The sequence below is a fragment of the Ambystoma mexicanum genome, chromosome 4p (assembly GCF_040938575.1).
Source record: "Ambystoma mexicanum isolate Mex_15411 chromosome 4p, UKY_AmexF1_1, whole genome shotgun sequence".
NCBI lineage: Eukaryota > Metazoa > Chordata > Amphibia > Caudata > Ambystomatidae > Ambystoma > Ambystoma mexicanum.
Window position 1 is genome coordinate 967,020,456 of NC_090927.1, and position 26,535 is coordinate 967,046,990.

Below are 26,535 nucleotides of genomic sequence, written 5' to 3' on the forward strand. Positions count from 1 at the left end.
CGGTACTCTATATGCCGGGGGCCAGTTTCTGGAAGTGAAGGGACACAGAGGGATTCTTTGGTCTCTTCCCAACAGGAAAGATTCAATCCATTCCAGAACTTTACTCCGGCATCTAATATTTTCTAATCTTGCCAACAAAGGTCACGTGACAGACTTGAAAGTAGCTGACAACTCTTGGAACACCAGATTGTTGGAGAGGTCATCTGAAATAGAGGCGAGCACTTCTTTCCCGTGAATGGGCCTAAAACAACTTTCAGCATTAAGCTGTAGTTTGCAAGCCACCACACTTTAAATAGTTTTAAAACATTTGTTTTTGCCATCACAAACTGTTAGTGTGGTCATGCTATCTGTTTGAGTGGAGTTCAGGGAGTCGAACTCAATGATGATAGAGTATTGTTCTCACTGGCTGCTATTGTAAATACGTAGACGGTCAATATAATTTGATTTTTGTAGTTTGAGGATATAATTTATTTATATTATTTTGTTCATAGTACAGGTTTTAGCAGGTTCCAGGTCATTCTTTCATGCTCATTCTAGTTTCTTAAATGCAATAGTAAACAAAGGCACAATGAAAAATCTGCAATTTTAATATTTAACTTCTTGTTATACTCAACAGTAGCAAATCTATAATTTTCAGCAGCTATAACAGATTCATTACTTCCTCTCCTTCTTGCACCTTTCATAACTTGCCCACTCCTTCACAGCCTGGCACCTCTATTCTGCACCTCCTCATGGCACTCTCAGCAAAAATGTAGTTATAACTTGCAAGTCTCCATGGACGTTTCAAAAGACATCCAAAGTATCCAATACCTCTTATTGTTGATCGCGCATCCCTCATGGCTGCCTGCAACTTTTTTCAAAATCATACCTCACTTGTGTTCCCTTCCGCTGGACAATTTCTAAATCGTTCCATACTTATTTTTTTTATTGTTATGGTTTCAGATAAACCTATTGCATGTCCCTTACAACGTACAAATACATCCGTTCCAATTAACAATTTGAAACCTGATTAATACAAGTTAAATTGGCTATAGATAGTGAAATTTGCTGTGCATTTAAAATACGCCAAAATTGGACTGTCATGAACGTAGTTTAATGGTGAGCAAATCTTAAGTACAAATATAAATGCATCAAGGTTACACAACCAGCTAGTAAATGAGTTAACATTTCTACTTCTAAATGACAATACCGACATAGACTGTCGGATCTTATTGTCCTGTTTCTGGCACTCATTGCCTACATTGTTTTAAAAAACGCTTACAATTAAATCTTACCGTGTTTTTTTTAGCTGCCTCAATGCTAAAGCTGCTAAGGAGTGCCACGGGCAGGATCACATTTGGATCAGTCATATGCTAGAAAGTGAAACGAGTTAAGACATTGTGGTCGAACCACGCTGCAGGAACATGGTATACTAATTTTGATTTTTAGTGCTTGCAGCTCCTGGCACAAACCTAGACCTTCATCTTCTTTCATCTCAAAATGGATTTGCCGTGTGCATTGTTATAAATGTCCTCACTGAAGTAAAATGTTCGGAAGGATAGAACCATACATGCGATCATTTCTTTACAAGTAAAACTAATCTAGTAGAGCTTTGAAAAGTATAGCAGATAATCGCAGGTAGGCCACACCATAACATTTAAACTGTGTTCTTTTATTCTTATAGGTGAAAGGCCATTTACATGTGAAGTTTGCGGCAAATCATTCACAGCAAAAAGTTCTCTCCAGACCCATATTCGAATTCACAGGTAGGATGCAACCATTTATCTGAGGTGATTATTTGTTTAGCTCTCTTGCACCGTTTTATGAGGTTCACCATAATTTATTTAGTGCTGTTTTTTGGTTTTCTTGCCAACAGCACTTGGCATACTGGATCTTGTTGGCTCAATCTGATAATAAATTTGGACAGCCACGATTCCTTAAAAAGCGTTTTTGGCAGCTTTTCACTTTCGTGTAAAGATGATCTCGGAACAGATACTCAAGGCCACAAAGAAGAGCCTATGGACATGCCGCAATGCAGGAAGTTGCTGTATGCAGTTTGGCTTCTTGATGAGTTTCTATATCACCAAATCTGCAGCACATTTTACCAAGATATTGTGATTTATAATCTTTAAGATCCCTCTTTCACCAGGAATTGTGAATGCTGCCCCCTGCAGATTCTGCTGACCAAGTAACAGGTTTGTGAACTTGTCTCACTAAGTCAATTGGAATTGTGTGTGCAAAACCAGCAATAGTGATTGTGCCATTGAAGGGGGCACAAAGATGGCACATGTAGATGTTATCAAAGGTCCGATGTTAGAAAGACTATTGCTGGTGCAAGTTTTATCTAAAGTATTAGTAAGTGTTGGTACATAATATGGAATGTAACCAGTCAATGTTGAACCATCGTGGTGATGGGAAGTGAGTGGAAGGGAAAGGTAATTGAACTGGTTGGGAGCTAGACCACTGTCAAATAGACTTGCCTGGTCTCCTCTCCTGCATCACCTAGCACACGGGAATGAGTGTAAGGTTGTCCTACCAAAGAAGGGACAGATTGGGGGAGACAGGACAGATGGAAGATATAAATGCTAAAGAGCCTAATGGTGGCAGGATCAAGCGTAAAGAGACACAAAAGCATCCAAGTTCCTGTGTACTTTAAGTAAAGCATTATAGTGCTAGACCGCTAGATGTACTCTGATATGGCCTCCAACGAATGACATGCCTGTTGATGTACAGAAGTGCCTCTACTGTTGCCAGGTCAATTCAGTATACTGTGTAAAGACATATTTCATAGTGTTTCTTTGCTTTTTATTGAGCATGTCATAAGGCAATGGTATAGATAACCTCTTGGAGGATAAAGAAAATTGTGCAATTTGTAACAACAGCAGACGTTTGACATTTATGCTTTTTTCCCATTCCCACTGAACCTAAAATTAGACTCTTGTTTAGCCCAAATGAGAATTGGATCATGTTTTAGTGGTTGCACCAAATTCTTAATGAAGTCATCCTTAAGCTCTCCAGCATGTTTACTACTTGTAACATTCAGTTACCATCACTCAGTCATGTCCCTCATCCACATAGATTTTATTTCGGTTCCAGAATCCAAAGGGAAGACATAACCATGATCTTAGTTACACTTTTCAGACCTTTTCCTTACAGTATTACTAGGAACACTTCAAAGATCTAGCCAGCATGACCTGATCATCTCGTTTTTGGGAGCAAGGCATTTGTTCAGTTAAATGCTGGAGATTGTATTGTGCCTCTGTCCTGAAGGGTGGTAATATTTGTTTTCCGAAACACAAGTAGTGAACGATGATACTGTATACAGGGGTCCTCTGATCACACCATATAAAAATTGTAGTCAAAAGGAGCATGCACCGGGTAAGAAGTAATGCTGTTTGTTACAGCTGGGAAAGGACAAATCAAACAGAACAGTGGACAGGCACTACTTGATGAGGGCGTACAACGAACATTCGCTTTATAGGATGAGTACAATAGTCCAAGCTTTTGAAACTGTTATGGTTAGAATGTACATATTTTTCATCGTTGCCAGGACAATCATTGGCTGTTATATCATATCCTTAGTGTTGTACGTATATTAGTGAAACATGATTGGAGCAACCAGATCAACTATATCCCAAAACATCCCTCCCGTGTGGCGCCACACCAATTCTCACCCCACCCCGGAACAATTTGAATTAGTATATAACATTTGTGCTGACCGCTGGGGCTTTATTATTCTGCCATTCGTCATTACCGTTGGGAATGAGACACAAGACACCCTGCTTCTGGTGGGAATGCAGACAGTCACATGGTACCTTTTGAATATTGGCCTTTGCAGTGCTTGTAGTTGACACTCTGAAGGCTGGCCACCTCCCAGGGACACACAACATACCGCTTGATTGTTTCCTCCAGAAACGTCACTCCGCTCAGCTTCCGTTCACCTAACCACCTGCCGATTGGCATTTGTAGCCCTGTGAATGGATCGCTGGCTCAGGTCCACCTCCGCTCCATCCTAAGTGCCTGCTGGATTGGCTTGCTGCCCCGTGTTGACATCACCCAGTGAGGTTGCAGCTGGCTCAGTCTGCCAGTGATGTATTGAATGGGCTCTGCTCCCCCGCCCCCCTTGTCCGTGGAAGCTTGATCATGTGCTTGGAGTGGGATTTCCCAGGCATGGGGATTTTCCCTGTTGAGTGTTCTATTTAGGGCCATCTCTATTGGGCGCTACGTGGGCTATACGTAAAACATATCCACTCCTGCAATTCCCCAAGTTCCCCTACCATGCTATGGGTATATTTTGGTTATCTCATGTTTTCCCCACCCCCTTTTAGGGTGCCCTATCCTCCCTTGCTCACTCCCGCAGGTTGTAGGTCCGACCCCATCCTATATAGCGCTGGTTCAGCACCTTCAATACATTCCCCCTTCAATTGATCTTCCAATCTCTTTTCCTTACCTAATTCCTTGCTCACCTTACCCGTATGACCCTGTTAATTTCCCCTTCCTCTTCATACCCCATTATTTATTTACCAAAAAACACTATTTTCTCTCCATCGGGTGAGCACACACCCACAGGGCCTCATAGTTTTCTAAATCCTGTGGGGGTGGAGTATACATTATCTCCATTTCATCCTCATTTCCATTCACACCTGGCGGTCCCTCACCTAACACATTGAGCTTGATTTTCTTACCATACATTATATACCCAGTCTTCCTTTGCTGGCAATTGACCAGCCAATGACCTACTGGCTGATGCAGATGGCAGTGAGCATCATGACGAGGAAGGGGACAGTTATTTTAAAGATTGCTGACAACCAGTTTGGTACCCATGCAGATAGGCTTTCCAACCAGGTGTTTGACGTAATGTGCTGTGTTTCCTTCGTCATTCTTTCTTGTATTGTTTGTATCTCCTCGACAGCCTCTGAGTGTTCCGTTTGTGGCATAATTTGCAAGTATGGCAGTTCAGCCAATCTTGTGGCTCATGTCCCTTTCCATTGCCATCATAAGGTTAATTCTGAAATGGTTTTGGACGGTCATTAGACGCAAAGCTTAAAGCGCCTGTCGGACTGCATTTAGTCCCTTTTCTGTTGCATTAGCCAATTGATGCAATTCGTAGTCCGTAATCTGTATCCATGTTGCATTAGTGGCCGTGTGCACACCGGGTAGCAGGAGGGAGGTGAAAAAACACAGACACCCTGCTGAAGAATCTAAAATGTTTTGAGATAGCATTCAAACATTGGGTGGATTCTGCTGAGCTGTAGTTGTTGGCCTTCCTCCTCCTTGTTAGCTTCGGTCTTTATTTTTCTTCTTTCTTTTTTGTGCCAACATGTTAACAAATGTGCAAAATCTGTGTGAGGCACCACCAATGCGGGGCTGTGTAGGGTCACCAGTGCACACATTCTGCCCCAATCAGGTGGCAGCTAGGCATATGCTCTTGTTCCACAGGCCCACCAGGGTATGCAGTGATAATGTAGAAAAAGAAAAAATAAATGAAATAATACAGAGGAAACAACAAAAAATAAATATGTGGGGGGCTAAGGGGTTATAATGTGTGGGGGCAATTATTCCATCGACTACTTTTTGATTACTGGAAATCACATGTAACCACCCACCAGATGTCCATCACTGCAGCGGTCCCTCTGTCCAACGCCGCCATGCTCATCGCCCTCTCACAGCCATCGCTCATTCCCAGCACTACTGTTCCGTTTGCTCTGAAAAATAAATGATACTGTGTGGTTGTTTTATGTTAACAGGGTGATTTATTTGCTCTAAACCCGTTAAGGCATGTATGTTGCTGTTCCATATCTTCCCCACACTCCGCATTTACCCTCTTCACAACCCTTTTCAAGTCCCACCAATCCTTCTGCACGACATTGGACCATCCCTCTTTCCCATTTTTCGATTTGATACAGCGAACCTCTTATTTGCATGAGGGGTCTGGTATCGCACCATGGAATATCATGCCCTGCTGTTGTTTTGCACAGCATTCTCTTGCGAGCAGCTGGCAGCTGTTTTCCTTTCTGGGGCCCTTCTGTGTTATATTCTAATACCATATGTTTGGATGCTTCATCCCGGGCCATGCTTTCTAGTTGTATGAAGTTATCCTCGTAAACTTCTTTCCCTTCATCAATCCATTTTACATTACTTCATGTCCCTTGTGAGAAACCAGAGGGTGTCTCATCCGCTAGTCCCTGGGGATCTCTCGGTCAGGTGGCCAGGGCACGGCCATCGCTTTTTGATCCAGACCCTGGGGTGGACCAGTGCGGGAGGATCACCTGGGTGAGTGGTCTTCGGGGAGTGGGGGTGAGGCAGCCGATGGTGAGACGTAGTATTCCCCCCTTTTTTGTTCATCTACCCCATCCTATTTTGCAGGAGTCTCTGAGGTCCCAACTCCCCCCCCCGCCCCACCTTTCCCCCTTTATACACAAACACTGGGCCGAGGAAGAGTGTGACTGAGAGTAACAAGACTAACTCTCATACATGGTACTGGATATGTCCCGTTAATCGGGTCAGGCGAAGTCAGGCACTTTGTATTTGTTTTATTTATAACGCGCAAACCATCTGGCCCGGAGGCATCAGGGCGCAATTTGTACAAAGTTACAAGAATGCATATTTACAGACATAAAAATTACAGAAATTAACATTAACAGAAATATTAACAGGGTTCCTATCTACAAATATTACAGTGGTTTCAGTGCTGCTAAGGCTTAGCAGTGGATATACCCATAGGGTGCACAGCCAAAATAGTAACGGAGGTCGCCAGGTCAGAGCAAGAAAGACAAGGGTACTTAGCATGTCTTAAGTTGGTCGAAAAGCCAAGATTTGGTTTTGACCTTGAATGTGTTGAAAGTGTCTTCAGCTCTGATTGTAGCGGGGAGGGAGTTCCATAGCTTAAAGGATAGGACAAGGAAGCTCGAGCCCCCCGCTTTTTGCAGTTTAAACCTAGGGATCGATAGACAGTGGGACTGGGCAGTTCTTAGTGGTCGGGAGGTTGAATGGCGCGACAGCCGACTGCAGAGGTAGATAGGGGCCTTGTTAGTCAAGCATTTGTGCGTAAGGGCGAGAGTTTTTAGTGAGATTCTCTGCTTGACAGGTAGCCACTTGAGGGTTGGTTCTAGATTCTGAAATGTGGTGGTTGCGGGGAATGTGTAGGGCAGCACGAATGGCATTGTTCTGGGTTGTTTGGAGTTTATTCAGGTTCTCTTGGCTGGTGCCTAAGTAAAGAGCACTACAATAATCAATTTTAGCCATAATGAGGGTTCTAGCTAGTGTGACACTGGTAGGGGTGGTAAGAGACTTCAAGTACATACACCTGATACCAATTAGCTTTCCTCATACGGATAAAAGGCAACAAACACAAAATGATATACTCTGAGCAAGGCGGAACACGGGTACGAGCAGGTCTTCCTGGGCGAAGGCAAACCTACTGGAGCGGAGCGACCGACCAAGGGACGAGAGCAGCGGGTCGAAAACCCCAAGAGTTCCCTACTGGAGGTTGTTGCCTCTGACAGGCCGCAAAAGACACCTGGAGAATACCAGGTCCCACAAGTGAAGACTGCACTGTGTTTCAAGGACACCAGCGACCCTCCCGGGTAAACGGCAGAGTTGGGGAGGCGAGGCCAAACCTGTGGTAGTTACCTTGACTCGTGAATTGGAAATCATAAAACCAAGAAAGAACCGCACACAGCTGGTGAGTTCGCCAGCGACCTGAGAGACCGGTGTGTGTTAAAGAAAATTTGAAGTGGCAACATTATATCGCAAGTGAAGGCTGCACGCGTGTGGATGAGGCTCGAAGAAAAGCAGACCTGTGAATGAACTTTGTAGTAGCAAGACAGCTGTGGAATCGGCTATGCTGAGTAACGGAGTGGTCAGGCGAAAGGAAGTAGCCCACTCGAAAGTGTCTCTTTGAAAGGTGCATTGTTTGTAACGATAAAACGAATGAAGTGCAAAAGCAAAGTAAGCCGAATTACCTCCTAGAGAAAGGGAGAGTGGGAGTTGAATTCTGAACTATAAGTCGAAGTGGCCCTGCGGAGCTCTGTAAAGAAAGCCACGCTCATTCGAAAGTCTTCGACACCTGAAATTGGTCTGAGCCCTACAGAGGGGGACCTACATGAACATTGTGTTGAAACAGTATTTTGGAGGTCTGAACGAGTGACTTTAACGTGTAAGGCCAGGTGGGCCTCAATCCACGTTTTGAACTTTTTTATTGTGCTGAGAATCCGAGCTAGTGTGTGTCATCCTGCCTACACAGACTGCCTTACTCTGTAGGGTCTAACTTGGGGTGGAGAGCTGATTTAGCTACCTTTTGTTAATCTGAACACTGATTTTTCCTTTGCATATATTTCCCCTTTATACACTTTTTGTAAAAGAGATAGGGCAGGCATTAGGCTTTAGCATAGCCAATTTTGATTTGCCAGACTCTACTAGGACTGTTTTGTTCATCGTTTGATGGTCGAGACTACTCCCATCTTAGTTATAGGGCAGAGTAGGAGTTTTCCAAACCCAGAAACTTCAATAAAGATTTTTAGAAATTGTACCTATTGTGTCCATGTCATACTTGTGATACAAGGCCTCCCCTACGACCTGGAATAGCCCCTTTGTTTTGCATAGAGGCAAATACATCAGGCATGCGCCTTCCTTTACGGTCACTTCTTGTGGCAAATATTGTTTTGGTGTCCCTGCTTAGGTGTGGGATGAGTGAGCACACGTAGCAGGTGCCGTTAGTGCTCCCTCGCCCGCCCTCTTCATCGCCCTATACCAGGCGTTTTCGGAAACAAGTTCCTTTCCTTCCCCAATTGCATTATATAATTCTTCAATTTTGGATATGCTCCTTTTAGTGCGTGTCTCCCTTTCACCATGAACAGGTGTACTTACTTACTAACCCTTTGCATCAAGAACCAGAGGGAATGAAGAAGACGACAAAAGCACACAACATTCCAATCCCCATTGTATTTACATTAATTCTCATCTTTCCTCTATTACCCTTTGTAGTCTCTTGCCCATTGTCTTGTTCATTGGTGGGCCTTCTATACCATTTAAGTGCAGTACAAAATGTCCACGATAACTCATGAATACTTACCATTAGGTGACGCTTTGTGGTTCCATTATGCTGCTGTTGTCTTTGCGAACGTCGGATAAATGGATCCATGCCCGTCTCTCTTTGATCTTCACTGCTGTTGGTATTGCATACACCACTTCGTAGGGGCTGCAGAATTTGTGTTCCTTCCACTTTTGAACCACATTGAGATGAGTACCCGGTCACCCGGTTAGAGGGGCTGTGCTTCTGGAAAGTCTTTCCCCTGTTGAGCACTTGGCTGGTTTTCAGTGTTGACCGACTGACAGGTAGGTCGCTGAACGTGGCATACACCACTTCGTAGGGGCTGCAGAATTTGGGTTCCTTCCACTTTTGAACCACATTGGGATGAGTACCCGGTCACCCGGTTAGAGGGGCTGTGCTTCTGGAAAGTCTTTTCCCTGTTGAGCACTTGGCTGGTTTTCAGTGTTGACCGACTGACAGGTAGGTCGCTGAACATGGCGGGAGATGTACCAGAGAGCTTTAGTCATTTCTGCCCTACATGCTTTCATTTTATCTCCAAGGATTTCTGAGCTAGGGTTAGCGTCTGAAATTGAACGTGTGGGAGGGACAGGCGCATGCATCCTCCGACCGTCACAATTTTGTGCAGAGTCAAATGATGATGCGCACTGGGTGAGTTGTGTAAAGCGAAAAAAGGGCAAGGGGGAGTGTGAGAAACCAGGTGTCTCACCCACTAGTCCACAGGGATCTGTCATCCAGGTGTCCAGGACACGGCAGTCGCTTTTGGGTCCAGTTCCTGGGGGTGGACCAGTGCGACAGGATCACCTGCGTGAGGAGTCTTCGGGGAGTGGGACGCCGGATACCGAGACGCTGTATCCCCTTCCCTGTAACACTGTTACCCCATCCTATCAGATAGGATACGTAGAAACTCTACCCCGCCAGCCCTCTTTCCTGCACAAACACGTGGACACGGACAGCCCGCTCTGGGAGAAAACAGACTAACACCTGAGCAGTATACCTGATGTGGCCCAATACAATGGTCAGGCGAGGTCAGTCAATACTGACCATCACTCACGTCCTTGTTTGATAAAATCTGCAGGAGACTTTATCAAACAATGACGCATACTACTGCAGATTTCACTCTCGGTAGTGCTGCGCAGGCAACAGATTTTGAACATGGCATTACCATTATGACAGTGAGGTCCGTGGAGAATCACCCAACATCATTCTCGATGCACCAAAACCTAAAAAGGTAACCGATGAGGATGACGTGCATGTCCCTCTGAGTCAATACATCAGTACATTGATTGGATATTGTGACTAATTGACAAAGGCAATTCCTGCCCACACAAGCTGTTGGTAAACATAGTAGCTTGCAGTTTGAATATCTGTCAGTTGGTTGAGTCTGCATGGAACTACACCCAGTTTGGTTGCATTTATTCCACGAGTTTCACACTGGAGATGATGTCTCTCACCCCATCCATTGTTGAAGCAAGGCACAATTGGTACTGAGCTTCTGTCCTGACGAAGGTCGGATCAACAAAAGGGCTAGAATTGTAAAGCCCGAGACAAACAACCGAAACACGTGTTGACTTTTTTGTGTACTATCTGTTGCATTCACAGAATAGTCACACTTGTACAGAAGAAAAGGTGTTAGAACTTTGTGTTAGACGGGTTCTTTTAGATCTTGGTGTTAGAAGTGTTCTTTTGAGAGAGGTATATGTGTATCAATACCAGGTTTTGACTTGGAAAGAGACAGAGCTGTGGTTGAATGTATGAATGTGAATGAGTGGTGGGGAAACTGATTGCGAGAGTGTCAGTGTATATATATATATATATATATATATATATATATATATATATATATATATAAATTGATGTCTTTTAACTCTGTGATAAAACATTGTTTGCATTTGAGAAAAATAAAATCTGTATGAAGATTTAGTTGAAGAATACTGTGTCATCCTCGATCTACGGGTCCATTTAATATTGTTCCTCTGAAATAAGAGACTTTGAATGGCAGAGACTTGGGTACAGAAGGTCCTGATACTGAGATTTTGAACTGCATCCTCGAACTAGAAAAGCCAGAGTATGTGCTAAGCTTGAGTGTGCCGCCTTGTCCCGTGCTGAAACCGTGGGGAAGGGGAAGCTAACGGCTCAATTATCCTGACATATTTCTTGAACACTTTTCTTTTGTATAACATTATTTCCCACATCATTTGTATTTAGAAGTAAGGATTGGCAATAGGTTTATTAGTATAGGCCCTTTTATTTGGACCAGACTCAATTAGGACTGCATTATTATTATTTGATGGTCGTAGCTTGCTCCCATCTTTAGGTTTAGGATTAGATGGGCATTTTTCAAACCTTATTGAAGTTCAATAAACACCCTTGAACTGTGATCACTTGTATCTGTCTTCGCTGTTTGATACTATGCCTTCCCTACAGGAGGCAAAAAAGCCAGTTTCGGCATAGATTAGAGGTTAACTTCGCCAACCGTTCTTTAAGTAGAGCTTTAATCCTTTCTACAACCCTGTTCACTGGCGGCCGGTACACTGTTCAAAGATTGTGTTTTATTCCCATGAGACACGCAATTTACTCAAAAAGGTTAATGGCAAAGTGCTGTCCATTATCCATTTTTATTTCTTCACATATACCCAATCTTGGGAACTACTCCCTCACCAAGAATTTTGCTGCACTTTTTGTGCTGTTCTTTGCACAGTGTCTGGCCTCGAGCCAACGTGAGAAGGGACAGACCATTTTTATCATGTACCGATAGGAGGCATACCTTTCTTGCATGTCAACGTAGTCGATATGCAAGTGCCTTCCGTCTGAGGTATTGTTCCCTGCACTGTCTTCAGAGTGTGGCCACACAAAAACTGTTGACATTTCACATAATTCCCCACACACTCTACCACTCTCTCATGCAAATTCGGCATGCTCCTTCCCTCATTTATTTCTGCTTCTATACTTTCTTTGGATGAATGGGTGGGGTAGTCTAGCTGCTCTAATGCTACACTTGGCAATTTTCTGGGCATTACAGGTTTCCCAGTGCTATTCTGCCTCCATATCAGATTGCTGAAGAAAGGGAACAGCAACGCTGTATCCGCAGATCTTTTTCCTCATTTGGTACCTTCCCTTGCAGCTCAATTATTTGGACGAGGGGCAGTGAATTGAAGATTTCCGCTTTCTTCCTCTCCTCTCACCCCCCTTTCTGTCACCATGGGTGCTCTTCCTTCAAGTAAATAGGCTGCTTCTTTCGCTGCCATGTCTGCCATTTAGTTCCCCAAAGATATTCTGTCTTGTCTACCCGTGTGGGTGGCGCTTTTTTATAATTGCCACCTCCGCTGGTACTTTTCTCCCCTCCCATCGTGCTAATCCTAAATGTATTGCTGAGGTAACGTAGGCTGAATCGAAAAAGATGTTGGTGGCCCTTCCATCATGTGTAGTGCATTGATCATTGCCACCAATTCTGTGGCATGTGCTGAATAGTGTGAGGGTAATCGCAGTCGGGATGCTTATTACATTTTCCCCTTTTTGTAATCATTGCCAGCGTTTCTATGGTAAACGTAGCCGCAAGCGCCTGTTCGCCGGGGACGTGTCCTTGCATTATGGGATCTAAGGCGCCACTGTAGTAGGCTACTGGCTTGTGTCACTGTGGCTTCTTTTGTGTGAAGACTGCCGTCATCACTGAGCCGTCTGTATGAGAACAGATAACATTTCTCTCTGTAGCTAGGATTTGCCAGCACTGACGCATGAGCTTATGCATCTTTTAGCTCTGTGAAGCTCTCATTTGTTTCTGCTGTCCATTTTAGGTTCCTTTTTTTATTTTTTGCGCTTCTTTTAGACCCTGTAACAGTGGCTTTGTGTATGTGGGGTTCCCGAACACCCATGCCCTGCAATAGTTGCATCGCCTCAGGAACATTTGCATCTCTGTTATTGTGCACTGGTGTGTGGTGGAGTGTATTGCTTGCACCTTTTCTGGTGTTATCCTGTACCCCTCAATGGATATTATCTTTACTAGGTACACGACCTCTTCCTAGCAGTACTGCAGCTTCGCTTTGTCCACCTTTTATCTCTTGTCTGCTAGCAAGGTCAGAAGATGCACTGAGTCTGCTCTACACTCTTCTTCTGTCTCACTGCATATCAATAAATCAACATACTGGATCACTGTGCTTGGCATGTGCGCATTGCGCAGATCCACCTGGATCACTCAGTTAAAGATGCTGGGTGACTTACAGTACCCCTCAGGGCAGCCGTGTGTGCTCAAGCCTGGTCCTGCGATACGTAAATGCGGTCAAGTATCTTGAATGGGATGGAAAAGAAGGCGTTCTTCAAGTCGATGGCTGTAAAGTACTTTTCCTTTTTTGGGATGTTACACAATATTGTGGTAGCGTTTAGAACCAAGGGAAACTCTGCTTCAAAAACATCGTCCAGTGGGCGTTAATCCTGGATGAAACGCCATGACCCACCCTTTGATTTCTTTATCGGGTATATTGTTGTGTTACACAGTGATGTGGAGGGCTGGATGATGCCCTGCTGCCATACAGTAAATTCCCTCATCTGCTTCTCTGGATAATGGGTATTGCTGTGCTCCCTCCCTCAATTTTATTTTTACTGCCCCCACTCCCGTCAGTACTCCTACATCATGGGGCCCCTTGGTCCATAATATTTCTGCCAATTTCTTGAGATCATCTTCTGTGTGACTGGTGCCTCTCTTTTCTAGCTCTTTTGGTATTGATATCAGTTTCTCTTTTACTTGCACTGGACAAGGTATTTGTATCTGAAACACCATATCTCCCTCGTCATCCTCATCCGAGAATAATTGTTCATCCGTTACTCCTGTAACTGTCAATGTTGGGTTGATGCATAGCACTGTGCAGCATTCATTGCTGCTCTGGCACTGTGGTCTGAACAGGAATTCTGAAGCCATCTGAACACCTTCCCCTGTATCCCTGGGACCCATCCTAGCCGAATCCCGACCCCGTAGAGGAACATGCTTGGTTACAAGGGCAGTTCTCACAGTGTGCTTTGGGTATGTGCTGCCAAAAGGAGTGTTGCAATGCGTGTGTAATACATGCCCAGCGTGGTACACACCATCCCTTTCTCCATGAATGAGATTGTTGAGTTTAACTTGCTGAGCAAATGCCTCGCCGGTATATTGATAGGGGTATCTTTGGAGTACTGTAGGGGCACCACACGATGTTGCATCTCTATCGTTAGGGGAACCGTGACCACCACCCCAGAGAAGCCCTGCGTATCCATGACTTTGTTTGGAATTCCCCCTCCCTGATGCAGGATTTGGTAGCTCCTGTACCTTTGAGAAAGGAGAACTCTCTTGGTCCTATTTTCACTGCCACTTCTGGTTCCTCTTATCGGTCGTCAGTTACTGCTAGGACTGGACTCACTCAGGCTTTCTGTGTACACCCCTATTGGTGTGAGTTGCCTGATGAAAAAGCAAAAGGGGTTCCCTCACAACACTGACCCCGGTGTAGTGGGGCACCGCGTTCTGTCCCAGCAGCACATCGGTTCCCGCTGCTACGTCTGGTGGCTGTGTCATAGACAGGACCGCACTCCTCCTCCTGTGGTTCCCCCCCTGTGTCAGCATCCCATCCTGCTGTGATGGTATTTGTGCTTGTTGTGTTTGTGCCGAAAGAAGCTGGACCTGCTGCCGCTGTGGTGGTGTTGTGCCGAACCCCTGTTGCTGGGCTGCCTCAACTGCTCACGACTGCGCCTGTTGCACAAAAGGGCAGGTACGCGCCAGGTGCCCCATGTTTTGACATATATAACACGGTCCATGGACCCTGAACCCTGGTCGTCTACATGCCCCGCTCCCTCGCTTTCGGTACCCTATTCCCATTTGGAACAATCCCCCCTGCTTGTAATTCGCTGGTAGTGGCATTCCCCATTGTGGCATGTACTGTGGCTGCATGTAGTTCCTTGCTGTGGCATGTTCACTGCAGGAAACCCTCCATGTGGGGCGGGTACCATTGCGGCGGTGTCTTGTACCAGCAATACCTCTTCCATTGTATATTGAGCCAGTTTCTTCTGTACTAGTTTATTCTCCGCTTTGGCTGAATGTTCTGCTGCCTGCCTCTCACTCTCCTGCTTATGTTTGCAAAAATGCACTATTGTTGCCTGTATTTCTGGCCAACTCTTAGCTTCAATGCCCACAATCTTATCCAACGATGCCTGTACTTCTGTCAGCAGTCCCTTTATCAGTATGTGATAGAACAATGGTATACGTGAATCCCAAGACCTCCATGTCTCTTGTATCCATAAATCTTGTACCCGTTTTATATAGTCAGCTGTGTCATCGTCGCTTTTCATTTTATGAGCTATCACTGTCCCTAAGTCATAACTGTCAGGAAACATACTTCTCAGAACCTCCCAAACATGTGCTTGGCAGTTGTTAAAGGGATCCCCACCATGAGCATTTGCGCTCAACTTCACTCCTTTGGTTCCATATTTTTTCCGCCTGCTCTCCTATTATTGCTGCGAATAAGCTTTTCATGTCCCCAATCGCTAATGTTACACCTGCCGTCTTTTTCTCAAGAGCCTGTTTCCATTTACTGGCCCCTGCAATGATTGATGGCAGGCTGCATTATCGAGAATCCCTGTCCATTGTCTGCCATGGCACATAGTGTGCGTGTCCCCTCTCCCTTTCTGTAGTAATGGCAGTACTTGCGTCTTTGGACCTCTTCCTCCTGTGCGGTCGCTTGAGTTAGCCCAATTTTTACCTTCCCTACCGTGCCGCGTAGGGAGGTGGACCAGTCCCTGCCACTCCCTTCACTGTCATGTTGTTTCTGCTCTTTCCTCCCCCTCCTTGCCTTGTCAGGTGTCTATTTGTCACTATCCCCATCACTACACTCGTCCCTTAAGAGTCCATCATCTGGTGCTGCGTCATCCTCACCCCCTTCTTCCTTCATCCCCTTGTCATCTAATTTCAATTTTATTCTTCCTGATACCCATTCCCCCTTGTCTCCCTTACTTTTCCTTCGTATTTCCTCTTCTATCACCCTCTCTGCCTCACTGAATAACGCGTCCACCTGTTGTTGCGTATTCTTCTCTATATCTGCTAGGTATTTCCTCTCTCTCCCCCCTTGCATGCAGCTACTCCCTTTGTGTGTCTTTATCCTTTTCCCCTACCATTTTTGCTCCGTCCCCTCCCGGTATTTCTTGCTATGGATTAGTGTACTCTACTGCCAGCAGTAATGATGGGTAGAAGCCATAGGATGCGGCGGTGAGCTCGGTCCGCTCCCTTCCACCGTCTCTCCTTCCCTTTTTTTTCATCTTTTGCCTTTTGGTTCCTCGTATAGCTTCCACAGAACCCAGTAAATATATTTTCTATTTTTTCACTGTTAAAAGTGCCCTCTACCGGCCACGCATGAAAATCCTGACCTTCAGGCTCCTTGGCCCACTGAAAACTATATTTTAATAATTTCTTGCGATATTGGGGCATTTTTGTTCAACACATATGGTCCAGGGGGCTATTTAAATATGACATTATTCCACCCTTGTGTGTCACTGCTATCCTGTCCCCCCCCCCGTCTTCCATTACCCAAGTTCTTACTCCCACTTCAGAATTCCTTCTGGCCCTCTCCACAGGCCCAACCAGACACCCCACTCATCACACTGACCTACTCCACAGGCCCAAACACTCACTTTGTGTTACTATCAGACCGCGCTCTCCACAGGCTCACTGTGTTTTATATTAGAACAAATAAACGTTGTGCCCTTGCTGTGGCATCAGCACACAACCGCTTCTACAATGCAAAGCGTGCTATTTTACAATGAGGTAACTTCTGATACTAACCCCGTCACCATGAGTCTATACCATAGAAACAGCACTAACTACCACATGTGTGTCCCTCTCTAGATCTTCAAAAAATACAACAAAGTCAATAACACAATTCTCACCCCAATGATACAACTATACAGTCGCTGGCACTACGCACAACTCCCGTCTAACAGGGATCGCCACACACTGCGCACTGCCTCTGCCTAATGCAGACGTACACACGCCTGCGCCCAACCCCTATTGGCTGACACACACTATTTTCTAATGAATACTTTGGCCTTGACAAAGCGTTCAAGATACCTTAACAAATGTATCCCTCAACGCTGTGGGCATGCTACCACCATACAGCATGTTCCTGCACAGTTATACTCACATTGTGAAGACCCTTGAGTCCCCTCTGCACCGAGCCTCCAGTACGAGCCCCCCACCACAGAGTTTAGGCGGTGCTCGGGACCTGGCATACCTTACTGAAATTGGCGTCTACAGGACCTCCTCCTTGATGCGCGTTGATCAAGTCTGCGATCACCAGATTTGCGCCCCCTCGGGAGGGCTGCTTGGATACCCTTGGCTAGCCGGAAGGACTGAGGATCTCACGGGGGCCTCCAAAAATGTATACAGGGGTCTTCTGATCACACTATATAAAAATCATAGTCAAAAAGAGCACACACCGGGCAAGAAGTAACGCTATTTATTACAGCTGGGAAAGCACAAATCAAACAGAACAGTGGACTGGCACTGGTTGCTGAGGACTGACAAGACGGCGCACAACGAACATTAGTTTTATAGGATGAGTACAATAGTCCAAGCATTTGAAACTTTTAGAGTTAGAATGAACATATTTTCCATCGTTCACAGGACAGTCATTGGCAGTGTTATGTCATATCCTTAGTGCTGTGTGTATGTTAGCAAAACATTATTGGATCAACCAGATAAACAATATCCCAAGACATCCCTACTGTGTGGCGCCAAACCTAGTCACACTCCTCCCCGGAACAATTTGTAATTAGTAATATAACATTTGTGCTGACCACTTTGGCTTTATTATTCTGCCACTGGTCAGCACCGTTGCGAATGAGACACAAGACACCTTGCTTCTGGAGGGAAGGGAGACATTCACACTGTACCTTCTCAATATTGGCCTTTGCAGTGCTTGTAGTTGATAATCTGAAGGCTGGCCACCTCCCAGGGTCACAAAATGTAACGCTTGATTGGTTCCTCCAGGAACGTCACTCTGCTCAGCTTCTGTTCACATAATCACCTGCCGATCAGCATTTGTAGCCCTCGAACGGATTGCTGGCTCACGTATACCTCCCCTCCATCCCAGAGTGCCGAATTGGCTTGCTGCCCTGTGTTGACATCACCCAGTATGGTTGCAGCTGGCTCAGTCAGCCAGTAATGTGCTGCGTGGGCTCTGATCCCCCGAAAACCTGGTCCGCAGAAGCTTTATCATGTGCTTGGAGCAGGATTTCCCAGGCATGGGGACTTTCCCTGTTCAGAGTTTTGTATCTAGGATAGGCCATCTCTATCGGGTGCTATTTATACATGGACCCTTTGGACTGTTAATATACGTAAGACATCCCCACTCCTGCAATTCCCCACGTGGTGCCTTCCCATGCTATGACTATATATTTTGTTTGTCCTTTGTTCCCCCCCCCTTTTAGGGTGCCATATCCCCCCTTCCTCACTCCCGCAGGTTGTAGGCCAACCCCCTATATGGCGCTGGTTCAGCACGTTCAATACAATACCATTATTAGTTTGAGGATGTTATTTTCACTTGAAGCTTGTTTGCTTGTTCTATGTCATTCCAACAAAGCAACCTTTTTCATTTTAAGAAGATATATAAAGAATTCATCCCCATTGGAAGATCCTGCGACTTAAAAGAAATTATTCCAACAATTGTGTCTCCTATCCTTTAGGAGTACACAGATCCAGAACGCATACTATAGTTGTATATCTCTCTATTGGATTATTTAAGGTAGAACTGTTTAAACATCATGCAACTCCCAACGAGTGATGAAAAATGAGGTCATTAGTGAAAAAGGTCTGACCCCCATCCCGTAGCCTCAGCAAAACAAAACGCATCTCCTCTCCTGAATAAAGGACCTCGGGGTTCTTTTGCATCCTCATCTCCTTTGATCCGAGAAAGTGAAAAACTGTATAGACTTGTAAAGCAAAATTTTGAACAATAGAGAAGTCATCAAAATCAAGTTTTTCAAAAACGGTTTATTTAACGACGTAATCTGTTGCATATGCACGCACACAAGTGTAATTATGTCAAGTGTGATGACTACTCAGATTTTATTTCTTTTCCAGGGGAGAAAAGCCATACTCCTGCAGCATATGTGGAAAATCGTTCTCAGATTCTAGTGCCAAGAGAAGACACTGCATCTTACACACTGGCAAAAAACCCTTCTCCTGTCCTGACTGCAACGTCCAGTTTTCCCGCTTGGACAACTTAAAGGCTCACTTGAAGAATCACAGCAAAGAAAAACATGCGTCTGTGAGTGCAGTTGACGATGTTGGAAGTATTCTGCAGTTGCAGCAGTACCAAGTTACCACCGCTGGTGCGCAGGAGATACAGCTGGTGGTTGCAGATGGCGTTCACAACATAAACTTCTTGCCGAGCCATGGCCCAGGGATCAGTGTTGTCGCTTCTCAAGGTCCGCAGACGATGACAGCAGAGCAGGCTGCACATCTAGCACTGCTCCCTCAGCCACTGCTGCATGGCTTACCTCTGGCCCCCCAGCACGAACAAGGAGAGCACATAGGGAACATTCGTCTGGTGGGGAGCTCCACGGCAGCAGCACAGCCCGAACAAGTAAATGTTATCACCTTGTCCTCCGATGCAATGGATCACCTGCCGGGCCAATCTGTGGAGATCCAGCTCTCTGCAGACTCTGCAGACTCTGCCCGAAACGCCCAGCTGGCACAGGAGCCTCTCTGCCGGCCTTGCATGAGCCAGGATGCGGTGCCATCTTCTACACTCAGCATAGACAGGAATCAAAACACACACATTGCCAAGCCTTTGGTCCAGACATTGCATGTGAACATGCCTGCCCAGCATGCACATGCGCACCAAATCCAGGACCAGCTGTTTCATGTTCAGACAGGCACGGCCCCCTACATAAACCCACGCTAACATCCTACGCTTAAAATGAAACCTGCTTTTTTGCTAACAATATGCTGTTCTGAATAATACTTTCCTGTGCCATTTTTATGTAAGACTGACCACAGGATTTTGTTTCCTGCTTTGGCTGAGTTTTGTTTGTGTTAGTGACAAAGAAACATATCAAATAAAACAAATCGGCCACTTACTGTTGGATCTGCGAATGCGCCAGTGCTTTAAATATATGATCTTGTGCACCCGAAAATACAGCTACTCTCTCCGAAGCCAGTATGAGTTTATCCTTGCAATGAATTAATAATAAACACAAGAATTGCTAATGTGACAATGTTCGGACATCCCTGGATAAGTTTTTAAACAGACTTGTTCCTCCTGCAACATGTTTGGAGCTCAAAAAATATTATCAGTAGAGCTGTAAGTTATTGAACATTTAAATAGGAAGAACTTTCTTACCGTTTTATAATTGCAGTTATATGGTGTCTTGTGTAATGCTACATTTGTTGGTCTGCCTGGAGCGAGCTTTGCTTTTTTTTTCCACCAGACTAATGAAGATACATGGAGAGGAGTCCTGGCGTCTGCTGTTACATTTACATGACTAGTGCATTCTGCTGAAATCCCTATACGTTCATCATCAATGTTATAAGGACAGTGGAGCTGTATAAGTTCGGGATAGATTTTCTGAATGGGTCTTTAAAGTACACTGCTGGTTTCCCTGCTGCTTATACACTGCACTTAAGGTGTTATAATAGCAAGGCAGCCAATCCATAACATTACATCACAGCATTACTTTTAAGGGCTCAATTTTGGGCTACATATACATGCCTGGCAGTTGTATGTCCAGGAGTTAGCTCATGTATAAAAGTTGAAGTTGCGCAAATGGATTAAATGTATTTTGAAGACTGCAGTTAACTGAACAGCCAACAGATGTCCCCACAGTTAAAGCAGTGCTTGTATTGAGTGCGAGAGGCACTATATATCCCTTCTTCTCCAAGTGAAGTCAGTGAGCAGATTCCAGTAATACTGCCTTGTTCTGAGTGCTTAAATGACATGTAGATTGTGTATTATTTCGGCGTGCTTGAGCAGTGGCCTTGCTTGATTATAGGGGAGTAGAACAACCGACACTAGTGTTGAGGGGGTGTTGAGGTGCCGCCTCAAATCTTGCCACGTCTCTTGTACCTTCACCCTCCTCTCTAAAGCAACATTCTCTATCTGGAGGACAACTAGAATGGGGACTTTTCTTATGTGTTTGCTCAGGCAGTAAGCTTTGGAGGGAGGATATCTACCTGGCTATGACTGAAGAATGACCTTTGCGTCAGCGGAAATGTATTGCAGCCCATTATATGTACTCGATAGTATGTACGTTTCAAACTCCGGGTTAATTTATTGGCAGGGTTGATGTTCTCTTAATATCATTTTTAATTATATTATTATTCATATATACTATTTCATCTACACATTTTTTTTATGAAACTGCAAGACCGCCTAAACGCATGCTGGAAATGTCATACATAAACCTGTCTGATGTACTCCACGCAGAAGGCTGGCACAGCCTGCTGGCTGCTTTTAATGTCAATTACGCATGAAGAAATTATTAAAGCACTGCTAACCACTGTAACAGAGCCGTGGCACTACTGTGCGTATTTTCTGCAGTACGAGTGAAGTTTAACCAAGTAAAGTTCTTTAATACATAACCTACAAGTAATGGCAAGTGTCATCTGGTGTTAAAACCAACTGTTCTACACGGGATTGAGTCCCACTGCAGACACCATGCGTGTGCAGTGTTCTGTGTATGCTTATTTTGTGCCACAAGCACATTATGATTTTTCGTTGCTCCTGGGCCCTTTCTAGGGAAGGTAGTCTGCTGCCTCAGGGCCCATTTAGGTGTGATGCTCTGCAGGGGCAGTACATGGGTCAATGTTCTGGATGTGGCTGAACGTGGGCATTCCTCGTGGCAATGGTTGCCAGTTGCTTCAGGTGGTCGCTCGATGGCAGTACTGCATTAGGCAGGGCATCAGGGTCTTCGCTTTACTCAAGGCTGACCGATGATTAGGGGTGCACACAAATGCATCCCAACATGATTGTAGCATTGTGACACTGCTGGGAGGGGTTGGCCTCCATGTGGAAGGTGTATCTGCTGCTTTTTTCTACTCTCTGTTGCACAGGTGTTACCAGCTTTATCTCTACAGAGCTCCAAATGATCTGCTTGTCTGTGGGTGCAAAAGGTGCAGTTTTGCATTGATGGGTCGACTGATTCCATGTACCACATATTGCCTGGTGGCTGACTATATCCAAGGTTGAAGGGTGACCTAAGAGACAGGGGCCTGGCAGGCGATGAATATTCTCTCTCCAATCTTGTGCTCCCGTTTCTGGTGCCAGCAGACGTCCCTTTCTTGTACTATTCTGTGGGCTTTTCTGCAAGCCCCTCGCCTGTGTTTTGAATCAGACACGATAACGGTCATTCTAGGGGTGTATCTGTGCTCCATTGATGTTGTGCCCGACACGTCATCGAGAGGCTGAGGAGTAAACTGATTTGCTTATGAAGATTTCTGTTAAAACTCCAGAAATGGTTGGTTGTTCGATTGCCTTCTCTCTAATAAGCAGAATTATGTTGAGGTATGCTAATGGGCAAGATTGACTACTGGATGTCTGCCGGTATTCATGCCAGGTTCACAACATGATTCGCCTTTGAGGTTGTGAACAGTTATTGTCACAGTGACAAGACCGTTTGGCAAACCTGCTTTATATTTAATTTATAAAAAATGGTAAGAGGAACCAAGGCACTGAAGCATGGCCGTGCTTTACAGTGAATCACTAAAGCAATTAAACAGGAAACAGAAAACGCAAAAGAGCCTACTTTTATCTGTCTCCATTTCAGCATCTTCATCTCATTTCATTTTACATGGCTGTTGGGATTTTGAGACTCATGACTCTTAGGGCAAGTTGACTATTGTGTGCAGTTTTGAATTCAGGGCCATGCTCTAGATATTCAGCGCATGCCTGGCCTATATTTATCACAGATTTCATCTGGATGACCGCTGAGGGGCTCGTACAAGTGCCTTTCTAGTACCGGTAAAGAAGTGAGGGGGCTGTGGATATTTATTTGGCCTTCAGGTGGGTGCACCTCTGGCAGACTGGGGAAGGCTGTCAATTAGAGTGAGTGAACGATGGTAGAGTTTGGGCACCATTTTGAGAGCTGGCTGTTTGCACCTCCATTCTGGGGAAATGGCAGACATGGTTTGTGAAGTGAATAGGGCTGGATTTCTCTCCTGAATGGGATTATCTTGATGGTTAATGGTCGTTTCCACAAGCTGAATGCAAGTGGGTGGTGTCTCTTGGATACAGATGGAAGGAACCCCTCAAGAGTTAGTTCCTGAGACAAGGGTTCGGCAAGCGAGTGGCTTCGAAGTTGGATTTTTTAAAACAAATATTTGTTAATGTTTTTGCAGGTTACATAAATCTGGGAACAGCTTCCATATACCAGTAGTACAAGATCTCAAGATGGCGTATCCATGAGAAATCTGGAGTTTGACGGTAGTCTGGGCCCTAGTGGTAGATTCAGGTGTGAGCTCAAAAGGAGAGAGGAGAGGTTATAAGTCTGTTTCAACGTAACTGGAGACCCAGCAGTATGCCAAGACCAATGATTTAATGCAACCTTATTGTTTGGGTACGGTATACAGGATGGGCAAATCAAAATTAAAGTGACTCTCTGGAAACTGGAAATTAGGGATGACTTTCTTTCTTAGGCTTGGGTGGTTCTCCTTGGCTGATGGCAATCTAGCAAGGATTTTCTCAGTGGTCACGGGCTTGCTCCAAGGCCCAAAAAGGGATTCGAGGGGATTGGGTCCTCCGATGTATTCCATATCTATGACAGTAATCACCACAGCTGTGCTGCTTCAGAAAATTTCCTGCGTCGATGACGTTGATGCGCCGTCCACGAGGACCTCCTCCGATGGCCGACGTCACCCGATGTGATAAGTAGGACGCACGACGCCCGTAGCCTCAGTTCCGTTTTTTCCGCAAACTTGTTCACTTCGTGAATCTTGGTACGCCTCGACTCTTTGGAGTTTCTGTTGTTCATCTCGGTTCTTCAAACCTGTTCGTTTGTGAAGTTATTCTTCGTGAAGATGTCTACCTCGTCTTCCACACCGCGTCCGGGCTTTAAGAAGTGCCAGGACTGTGGGTCCAAGATGTCGGTCATGGACTCGCACGACGCCTGCCTCTGGTGCCTCGGGGAGCCCCATGACACGGATGACTGTGTCAACTGCCAGTCGCTCACGTCGAAAGCCTTGCGGGAGCGCAGGAAGAAGTTATCTGTAGGTAAGGTGTCCAAGCCCCGGAAGTCGAGTTCTGCAGGGCTTTCGACAGACGACTTGAGGGCGACTCTCTGCATAGTCGTCGGAAGTCCAGTGGGTCTCGGTCCCGGAGTCAGTCTCACCACTCCTCTGCCTCTTCGAGTCACTCCCGGAAGCGCCGTCATCGGTCGCCTTCCCCGTCCTTATCCGAGGACTCCGCCCGTCGGCGGGTCGCTTACCCCACCAAGCATGCGACACCGGAGGAATGGGCTTCTTTCGGGAAGAAAATGTTGGCGATTCTCGAATCGCAGGGCACTGGTCTGTCCGCGCCTCCGAGTGGGGTCGGTCGTGATCAGCCGAGAGACGGCGCTCGGACGCGGTTGGTTGTCACGATTCGCAGGAAAGGTCCCGCTCGGACAAGGGGAATCGTTCTCGGCATGCCCGGTCCAGGTCCCGGTCCTCGATGCGCTCGAGACCGCGTGAACCTGTGAAGTCTTCGAGGAAGACATCGACGCCTGTGGCGCCGAGGTCGTCCACAGACTCTCTCGAGGCTCCGCCTCTGAGGAAGTCGTCGACGCCGTCTGCGCCCAGGATGTCGAGGGACACGCCCGGGGCTCTGCCTTCGAGGCCTGTGTTGACGCCGTCGATGCTGTCGGCGCCGCATCTGTCGTCGACACCGATTCTCTCGATGTCAGCGCCGATTCACTCGACTCCCCCGACGCAGTGTCGACGGGGGTACCCCATGGCTCGGGGGAACCACCTAGGAAGGCTCTGGCCAAGGTTAAGCGAAGGGGATGAACGGGATGGTTTCCTTGCCATGGTTCAGGATGGCAAGGATGCTATGTGTGAGGCCGTTCAGTCGGGTTTGGACATGGCAGATTGCGTGAGCCGGTCCATGGCGGCGAGCACCGTGATACGCAGGTTTGCGTGGTTGCGGAAGTCGGGGTTTGCTCCTGATGTGCAGGCCCGGCTCCTCAACATGCCCTTTGACGGGGAACATCTTTTTGGCAGCAAGGCTGACGAGAGCCTTGAGAGGTTGCAGACCTCCAAAGCTGCAGCAAAGTCATTGGGCACTGCAGTTCAACAACCTCTGCCTTTTCGTCCTAGGGGACAGCAATGGAGGGGGAGGTTCCTTTTGTTATTACTCATCCTTTGGTAAAGCGAGAGGAGCTGCCAGTCAAAGGGGCCACCGTAGGAGTGCCAGAGGTGGAAAACAAGGTACTCGAGGTGCCAACGCCGCTCGGGCTGTTGCCTCTTTGCCCTCAGGCAACGCCGCAGCCACTTCAGCTCAGTCATGAGGCCATGTCCCATGATTCGCCGGTTGGGGGAAGGCTGGCGCAGTATCTTGCAGAGTGGCGCGCCATTACTTCAGATGTGTGGGTTCTGGAGATCATAACCCACGGCTACTGTATTCCTTTCCGGCAGAGGCCTCAAGACAATCCACTGGAGAATCTCTCTTTGAAGAGTCCGGATCCGCTCCTTGCGCAGGAAATTCAATCCCTGCTGGAGAAAGGCGCCATAGAACAGGTGTCTGTAGCGGAGAGGAACAAGGGATGGTATTCCCCTTATTTTTTGATTTCTAAGAAAGACGGGGGTTTGAGACCCATCATGGACTTACACGGTTTGAACTAACTCCTCAGGAAGGACAAGTTCAAGATGGTTACTCTCTCTCAAGTCCTCCAGGCCCTTCAACTTCAGGACTGGTTGGTGTCTCTCGACCTCAAGGATGCTTGTTTTCATGTGCCGATCCATCCAAAGCACAAGAAGTACCTGAGGTTTGCGGTTGGCGACTCGCACTTTCAGTTTCGGGTCCTACCGTTCGTATTGACCTCCGTCCCGAGGGTCTTCACCAAGCTCATGGTAGTGGTGACAGCGCACCTCAGGAAAGGGGGGATTCACGTCTACCCCTACTTGGACGATTGGTTGATCAGGGCGCGCTCTCCCGAGGAAGTCCTGGATCATCTGTCAGTCACCTGCCACTCCCTCCACAAGCTGGGCTTCACCCTCAACTTAAAAAAGTCCCATTTGTCGCCAACTCAGAGGCTCCAGTACATCAGAGCAGTGCTTGACACGTCCCTGGGGCAGTGTTTTCCTCCCCAGGTGAGGGCTTATCACATTCAGCAGATGGTGCACAAGTTTCAACTTGCCCAGACTCTCCCAGCGTTTGAGTTCTTGAGACTGCTCGGCCTCATGGCATCCTGCATTCTTCTGGTGCCAGAGGCCAGGTTGCGGATGAGATCTTTGCAATGGGGACTCAAGCTCCAGTGGTCTTAGTCCTCCGGCAGGATGTCGGACCCTGTTCGGGTGCCGT

General features: G+C 46.3%; 1 protein-coding gene across 2 annotated transcripts in view; it reads left to right on the top strand.

Moving 5' to 3' along the window:
* ZBTB24 (zinc finger and BTB domain containing 24) overlaps positions 1–20,262 on the top strand; it is a 277,017-nt gene extending 256,755 nt beyond the window's left edge. For both annotated transcript variants that reach the window (XM_069606538.1, XM_069606539.1), the window contains 2 exons: positions 1,664–1,745; positions 19,122–20,262. In XM_069606538.1, the coding sequence (XP_069462639.1) occupies positions 1,664–1,745; positions 19,122–19,947 (908 nt within the window). In that variant the 3' untranslated portion in view covers positions 19,948–20,262. The remainder of the gene's footprint in view (positions 1–1,663; positions 1,746–19,121) is intronic.
* Positions 20,263–26,535: the final 6,273 nt, after the last annotated feature.